The 8,647-nt window shown below is 37.7% G+C and overlaps 1 protein-coding gene across 1 annotated transcript in view; it reads left to right on the top strand.

Annotated features, from left to right (window-relative positions):
• OLA1 (Obg-like ATPase 1) overlaps positions 1-5,307 on the top strand; it is a 103,627-nt gene extending 98,320 nt beyond the window's left edge. The window contains exons 9-10 of the mRNA XM_010566524.1: positions 629-751; positions 4,783-5,307. Of these exons, the coding sequence (XP_010564826.1) occupies positions 629-751; positions 4,783-4,884 (225 nt within the window). The 3' untranslated portion in view covers positions 4,885-5,307. The remainder of the gene's footprint in view (positions 1-628; positions 752-4,782) is intronic.
• Positions 5,308-8,647: the final 3,340 nt, after the last annotated feature.

An 8,647-nucleotide genomic window follows, 5' to 3' on the forward strand; every position in this document is an offset into this window, starting at 1 on the left:
TTATAATGCATTCTCCTCTATTGCATAAACTTAAATTATCTTATAATAGTTGCCCGTGATTTTTTTTATATTTTAGTGATTCAGTTGTTGACATTTTGGTAAGAATACTAATTTTGTTCTATATTAGACTTACTAAAATTACTCTGAAATAAAAATAAGCTAATATGTCAGGCTTGAGATCCATAAATCATTTTTGATTATAAATGTGGTTTGCCAATGAATGTTATCGTTTAATTGAAATTATTTGGACGTAAGTAAAAGTCTTGAGTAATTCAGATTTTAAAGTTATTTAAAAATCTTTATTTTCCTCACTTTCTGTGTGGAGAGCTAGGGATCGAAGTGAATCTTGCAACAAAATACAATCATAGCTTCTAAAATCAATACTGCTGTTGATACCTATTAGGAAAAACAAAGCTGCCCTCCTTTAATATCAGTTGGTTTATCTGTGGCAAAGGCATCTATCCGTATGTCCCAATATTGAGAATTACCCAGCTGTATGCATGACATTTTAACTGATATGAAACAAAGTTTCAGCAGATCCTGAAAGCATATAAAAAAGGAGAAACCTCTTTCCTGCAATCAATCTTCTTAAATGCAATTAATTTTCTTCTGGTCTTTCCTTTGACAGAAAGGGACGAAGGCTCCTCAGGCAGCAGGGAAGATTCACACAGATTTTGAAAAGGGATTCATTATGGCTGAAGTAATGAAATACGAAGATTTTAAAGAAGGAGGTTCAGAAGCTGCCGTCAAGGTGAGCTCCCCATCTTTTTCTTCTCTGTTCCTCCATAAGTGCCATTTTTCCATTTTAAGTCTATTTTTCACTGGGAAGAAGTTCTTGATGCTAAGCGAATCTTAATGGTCACCTCTAGCAATAGACCAAAATCTATTTTAATCTTTTACGTAAGAAAGAATTGAAATTCACCAACTTACTGAACAGGAATGCAACTATTTCAATATCCAAGATATGACAGCTTATGGACTAAAGGTCAACACTAAGACCAAATGCTATGCTAAATTTTTTCTCTGTTTATGTGTTAGTGTTCAGAATTTAATAAGCTTTAAAATGAACTTGTTTTTTAAAAAATCAAATTTTTAAGATGAGATAGGAGATTTTTGAATCACCTCTAAGGGGAAATGCAAGCAACGCAGAAAACCTGTTTCTTCTAATAACGTGTCATTCTGTTTTGTGTTTGCAGTGAAGGTATTAGAAATGTCAGGTGTAAATGGTTAAGAAAGTATTATATTATAAATTTTTTTTTCAGGATTAGTGGATTCCACTCCTAGGCTCTGATAAGCATTAATTAGAATCTTAAAATTTACCATTTCAGTATTTAATTCAATCACCCTTTGATGTCTCATTCAAAAATGCCATGCCTTACTTTGATTGTTCAGGATGCCAGTAATAGTTGTATGTAGTCCACGAAAATATATTACAATAAGTGAAGGTTCCTAGCTACTATCTACTTGAATAGACAGTGAAGATATTTAATGAAAAACTTTTTTCTTGAGCTCACGCTTCTTTGTAGTGACACTTCTATTAAGAACAGTTTTATTTGCTTTCTCAACACTAGAGGGCAGAGACTGATTGGGTGCCCAAAGTTGTGCCCTTCTTATAGCTGACAAATTATATCTGATTTGAAGTTATTAAATATGAAATGAATGTGTACATGGCAAATAAATGTCATAAGAAAAACTGTTCTTCTCTGCGCTGCTATTGCATTATTTCCATCTTCTTTAAGCAGAGAAACACCCCTTTATTTCATACACATTTGATTTCTTGTTTGGCATTTTTGATGTTTTATTAAGGTTTGTATTTTATAAAATGGTGATTACAAAGCACATTAGTTTGATTTAATCAATCTCAGTATTTGAAGGTTCCTACACACTATAATATGTTAAAGAATTTAAAAGGTTCAGCTTTATTGTTTGCTATTTGATAGCTTGAAAGGTATGCAAAATTATGATTTGAAATTCAGCTTATTCTCAGTGGTATCACTAAGGAAGATCATACTGAGCAGCAGGACTTTAATAGGTTTGTTTGAACCCCAGGAAGTGAGAGAAAAAAATCCCAGTATAATTGGTTCGTTGCGGCATGTGAACTGCCGTATGAAAAGGGAAGTAGAGTTGTAGTTGTAAAGTGAAACCACAGCTATAAATAAATCTAACATTCTGCAGTCAGAAACTACTTCATGTAACCAAGATTCAAATTTTGCCAGCAACAGTTTTTGATGCTCAAATCTGAGTGTTTTCCTTGAGAAGCTGCATCAGTTAATACCTATTAAATTAATCTATAAGTATTTTGCTTGTATATTTTTATTTGCTTTTCACTATGTGAGATTCTAAACATCAAGCTTCCATGTTCAAATTATATTTAATGGTTAAATTTTTATTGTTTTGATCTATCTATGAAGCAAGCCTATTTGCATTTGTTACTCAGTTTTTAAATCAAGGCTAGAAAAAAACCCTTGCTCTTAGAAAAATGTGTTATATTACTCTAGTCTTTTCTAATTTGCATTTAATACAATGTTTCATGCCATACACAATACTAATTACTTTTATATTGCTGGTAAATTTCAGAATTAAATTTGGGAGCTTTTAGGAGTCAACTGAAATAACAGTGGTAATGGGAGTTGCTTGCTTTGTACGTTATCAAGTTGATCGATTTTTAAGTTTGATTTTGTGTGTGTCTAACACCAGTACAGCATAACTAATTTAATGCCAGTGCTGTGAACTATACACTGAATAGCTCTGTGTGGGCTTTGTAGTCTACAGGGATATCACATTATTAGCAATCATATCTGCTTAGGCAAAGCTGGCTTCTACAGATGGCTGCTTTCAAGTGCAAATGAACTGGTTAGACGTGTCTTGTTTAATACATACTCAAGATTCACAAATGGGTATTGATTTTTTCAACCAGTGTTTCTGATAGCAATGGAAATGGATTAAATGGTCTCTAGAGAATTTAAAGGAACACTGTCACTTTTAATTAACTGTAAACTGGTAACAAAAATACATAAACTTGCATTAGTGTGTCAAAATGTATTTAATTCAAGAAGTCTATGCCACTCTGACAACGTGCAATAGCGTCCTAAAACAAATCTGCATTATTACTTTGCGGAGGTCAGTTTTTTCTACAAATATTTGTGAGTAATAAATGTATTCAACTGTAAAATGTCTCTGTACCTGTGCTTGCAGCTTACACTTGCCGATGATTTTTACCGCACTGTTTTATTAGTGTTTATGCCATCAATTAGTCTAATTACTCTTGACTTTGAGCGTTATTAGGATCTTCAAAGGAAAGAACTACTAAGTCTACCTGAAAGTAAACCTTTTACAGTCTAAACAGATTTCTGAGGGGGGAAATATGAAAACGTTTGCAAAGTACTGTTTATTATTTATCGATAGTGTCATATGGGATAAGGTCAATTACTATTGCACTATATATTTATTGGCAAGGCTATTTTATCTGCAATTTTCTGTAGGCTAACATCACTGGTGATAACATTCAAATAAGGAATGACAGCAACAAGGTTATCGAGCCTCTAAATTCCTAGACAGCAATATGGGGAAATACGTTGCTTTACAGAGCAGGTTTTGTGAAAGAAAGGTGTCTAAGTTAACTATGTACCAGTAATCTGATCTGTTCTACTGCAACTAAGGTCATTAGTTAACAGCTTTCCTGTAATGGGATCTTAGCATGCCACCACTGTGATAGTGTCATTGAGAATAATGGCACAGTGAGGTCTTGCATGGAAGCACTTTCTCCTGCGAGAGAAAACTTCAAAACAGGAATGGTTATTGAACTAAAGCAGAAGCTCTCAACTTTTCCATATTGTAGATCACTTTTCAAGATAAATGCTTCTGCAGACCACCTCCCGCCCAGTCTGTCAGTCCTAATGCCACAGCTTCTCTGTAGCCTCTATAACACTAGGTTTAATTACGACGAGATGAAGATAGAAAAATATAATAATAAATTCTAATGCGGAGAGTACTGTTATTTAATAGATTCCTTGCCTATTTTCTGCTCTCCTCAAGTACAGCATTTTCATAACGAATTTCCTTTTCATGTCTTTGGTCTATATGCCTTCTCCTGTATCCTGGTTTCACAGCTTATCTGCTCTTATATCTGTCCTTCTGAAGCAAATTTCTTCTAAAGGAAATTTCTGACAGAAAAACTGAGCCTGTATTTTGTGCTCCTCAGTCCTTCATTATCTGAGCACAAGCAGACAAGAGAGCCCCGCTCGAAGCACAAGGCATGTACAGTTGTGACTTTTGCATAGCGTTCCCATCTTTAGTTTTGACAGCACTCGCTCGTCTAGCCGCTCAGAAGTAGTTCATATACCAGTTTAATAGCCACGCAGCCATGATGCAAACTGTTGCCGATCGCCCTTTCCAGCAATACTGTTTTAGATTCTTGCCACCAGTGTTTGCCACCTGCAGTTTTTTTAGGTGAAGAAAAAGAAAGCCTGAAAGCTGGGGGGGGACGGGGAATTGAGTTGTTTTAGTGTCCTTTATCTTAAGACTTGCCAGGGTTTACAGATTTACCACTATGTAATGCAGATGGCATTTAAGCACCACCAATTCAGTGGAGGTTAAATTATTTTTGTATATATTTCATATGTATGTAAGACCAAATTATGTCAAACTGAGGAGTATTGTGGCTGTCAAACTCTGAAGCTGTACTGTTTCTTTACCAAAATGTATTTAAATTATTACAGTTTGAAAATACTATAAAATGTCTAATGAAATAACCCACTTTCCTTTTGTCTGTTCTATTTACAGGCTGCTGGAAAATACAGACAACAAGGCAGAAATTACATAGTGGAGGATGGAGATATTATCTTCTTTAAATTTAATACACCTCAACAACCCAAGAAGAAATGAATATCAGATGTTGTTCATTGCTCAGAAATAAACTGTGCTGCTTCAAAAAGCACATGAATTTTTATTTAGGATGGAATATCTGGAAACAAAAAGCATACAGTTTCTACCTAGGGAACCTCCCCTCCCCCCACTGAAATTATTCTTGTTTGTTTTGAATTAAAATATGGCACCTCCAGCAAACATGCAAGTTCACTAAATGTGAACAGCTTTGCATTTCAAACGATTAAGACCCTACTCCAAATTGTAGAAGCTTTTCAGGAACCATATTACTCTCATGATACTTCATTAATCTCCATCATGTATGCCAAGCCTGACACGTTTGACAGTGAGGACAATGTGGCTTGCTCCTTTTTGAATCTACAGATAATGCATGTTTTACAGTACTCCAGATGTCTACACTCAATAAAACATTTGACAAAACCAGCCTTGGTGTGTTTGGGGATGTCTGTATTGACTGACTGTGGTGTGCTGAATGCGATACGGCACCTGGTGGATGCTGATTACAGAATTTTAAGACGTGTATGATACAGTAACTGGCAGTGTGGGGCAGCTGCAATTGTATCTCGAAAGTGAGTCTTTCATGGGAATCAGAAGATTAGGATGCCAATGATTTGTCTCAAAAAAGTTAATGAATTTGTAGATGGACATTCACTGAAAGATGATGGTAAGGATAATAAGAACGATGCAGCGTAAATCATTTTTACTGGAGAGAGGAAATACATGTAGAAAAATCACGTTATCTTTGAGGCCAAAGCTTTTTTGTTACAATCATTTTGAAAAAGTATTTCATTCTTGCCTTGGAATTATTAAATTGTGGAGGCTGGAGCAGCGGTGCCTGATGTTGTGTGTTGTCCTCTCAGGTCTGGTTTTCAGGCCAGCGGAGGGTGACGCAGATAGTGTTGTGACGGAAGAGGTCACACTGTGCTGGATAGGTAAGCTGTTCTGCTGAAATAAGGTTGCAGCTGTGAGTACTTTTTTATCCCTTTAACCAGGAGGGAGAGCTGATCTCTTTGGATGACACAGAAGAATAGGTGGCAAAAATAAAACCAAGTTTGTACTTCTAATGCAAGCTGTAGGATTGCCCTTAAGTGCAGTATGTTTAATGTATTTAAAACAGCCTGACTTTTTCTGAAGTGCCTGTGTGCCTGTGGTTTCAGCTACAGATTCAGCGGGGTCAGGGCTGGGAGAGATGCTGATGTTACCTCTGGCTTCTTGGTGTGCCAGACCTCTTGCGTCTCTGTGATAAATTTGCTTGCTATACATTTTGAAAAGGCAACTTATCACTGGCTAACCTCCCCCCTGCGTTTAAGATATTGGGAGCGCTGGTCATGTCCTGCTCCGAGGCTTCCGTTGAGATGCTGCTGTTGAGCTTCACTGCTCGTTTCTGAAAGAGGAAGGCATGGGTCAGCCAGAGCCACAAGGCTCATTGTTGAAAAGTTGGCATCTTGCCTTTAATTGCACTGAGAAGACGGAGGGAGGGCAGATGACTTCAATACGTAGTTGTTGGGTTTGTTTTAAAGAACGTCTCCTTTTTTCATGGTGGCAGGAGAGGGGAGAGTATTGTAAAGCAGGGAAATTAGGACTTCAGATGTTTTGGAACCCTGGTGCGGTTAGTATTTGTTCTTGGTGTTATTTTGTTGTTACATAATTGAGAAAAGATTGGGATCACCAAATCTTGTGTTAAAAGTCAAATCCAAAAGAAGAACGGAGCCTACCTGTTTCTCTTGGAAGTCAGCAACATGCTAGTAACAGAAGGGCTCATGCTGGGTTTTAGACACAATGAAAGATGAGTGAGAAGTGGAGTGTATGTGTTGGTGAAAGAGAAGTAACCTCTGTACTGCACTAATACCTGCTGGAACGTGTTCTCTTGTCCTGTCTGAAATTCATCCTGGTTTCCAAAATATTGCTGTGCTTCCTAATGATTACATGTCAGTGAGGAAGTTAGAAAGGAGAGCACAATTAATGGATTGCTTTGTATTTTTGCATCTCTTGGTTACATTTAAAAAGCCGTATTTGTTTAGATTTGAATTCTATAATGTTTTATGTTTCAGCTTACTAACTTGCCTGAATAGTTTATCTCTTCAGTTGTTTTAACTAATGTTCTTTTAACTACTGAAGCTAATCAATTATTCCAGAATAAAAACAAATTTTATTAAAAGAAAGAATAATCTGATAAGCTCTGTTACTCCTATCACTGGTGACTTGTGGCAACTGCCACATTAAATATGTGCAGCCTGTGTTTCTCCTCAGTGGGTCTATGCGTTTAAGATGTACAACTCCTAAAAACTTGTAGATATATGTAGCGTGTTTCAACCACTCTGTTTTAAATAGAATTGTGGTTTAACTTAAGCCAAGCGCACATTATTTATGCATTTCAACCTGTGCAGGTGACTCCAGGTACAATGTATCCATCCTACTCACATTTGATATTTAAGAAAAAATGAAATCTGCCTGCATGCTCTTCACTCTTGGTGACCTGTACTCACTGGGCACGATGATGGTGAGTAGAAGGAGACGTTTTGTTTCTCCAGATGGAGAAGGGTGAAAAAACATTATAGGCACTGATCTTCCAAAATATGGGAAGTAGGGAATTTTGCAAAGGAGGAGGGGTACTAACCCTTCCTCTTAAATTGCATTCCTCAGTCCCTAATAGCCGTGGCATTGATGACATGTTTCTGGGATTAGACAAAAGCTAGTGGAATGGGGGAAACCGCTGCTGCCTGCCTCCAAACTGACCAGAAGAGAGTCCTGAAGGTGATGTGGAGATGCCAGTGAAAGCAGCTGTGCCTGCACTGGCACGTGGGGTGACTCTGTAGGAGTAGATCTGGAGAGCAAAGCGGTTGGCACAGAGGACCTGTTGTTCCCATGGCATGTATTTGAGGGGTTACCTCGGACTAGTTGCAGGCTGGTCCCGTGAGGAGTTAGAGGGCAGTTTTCACTTCAACCTTGAGAGAACCAGTTTGCGATAAGATACCCAAGGGATAACCAGTTTGCCTGCTGTGAGACTCCTGTGCAATGCAGAGCAAAGCAGGGAGAGTGTGCGTGAAGAGGCGTGATCTGGAGATTCACTTTCAAAAGTATGTTCCTGGCCAAATAAAAACATTGCTGTAGACAAGTGAGGGCTTACTGCTGTCTTTTATTGGCAGCATCAATAGCAATATCTAGGTGATGTGCTTGGGCACCCCAATATGTGACATTTCAGACCATTAAGAAGCACAAAGAACAACAGAAATTTTGAAGACTATTTGTACCCATGGATACCCCTCATGTAGGATATAGTTATCTGTCCTAATCAGCGTTTCCCAGAACAGCACAAGGAGAGCAGGCTTGGGCTTTCTGTGGGGGTTAATGTGTCAGATAAAACATAGTATTTTTTTCATACCATGTTACTTAAAGTAAAACAGTGGGTGTGCTCAGTGGTCGGATGAACTAGAAGTAGCCGCGTAACTGCCTGAAACTCAGGTGTGTTTGTCCAGCTCTTTGAAAATTGAAGTAAACATTCTAGTAGGATAAGAGCCACCAAGATGTGGCTGGCCATCTCTTGGCTGCTGTTTGAGCATCTTTGGGGTCAGAATATTCCACAGAGAAACTGAAGGATTTCCGTGTCTTCATAAATTCAGTACTTAGGCTAGTGTGGGTGACAGGCTAAAACAAATACTTATTTTACATGGTTTCAGCTGTGCACTTCTTGCCACAAGATGATGTGGATGCTGAAGGTGAGCAAGTGTTCAAAAATGCTCAGACAAAGCCGCTGGGGAAGAAA

Source organism: Haliaeetus leucocephalus, unplaced genomic scaffold, assembly GCF_000737465.1.
Source record: "Haliaeetus leucocephalus isolate CR32 unplaced genomic scaffold, Haliaeetus_leucocephalus-4.0 Scaffold1, whole genome shotgun sequence".
NCBI lineage: Eukaryota > Metazoa > Chordata > Aves > Accipitriformes > Accipitridae > Haliaeetus > Haliaeetus leucocephalus.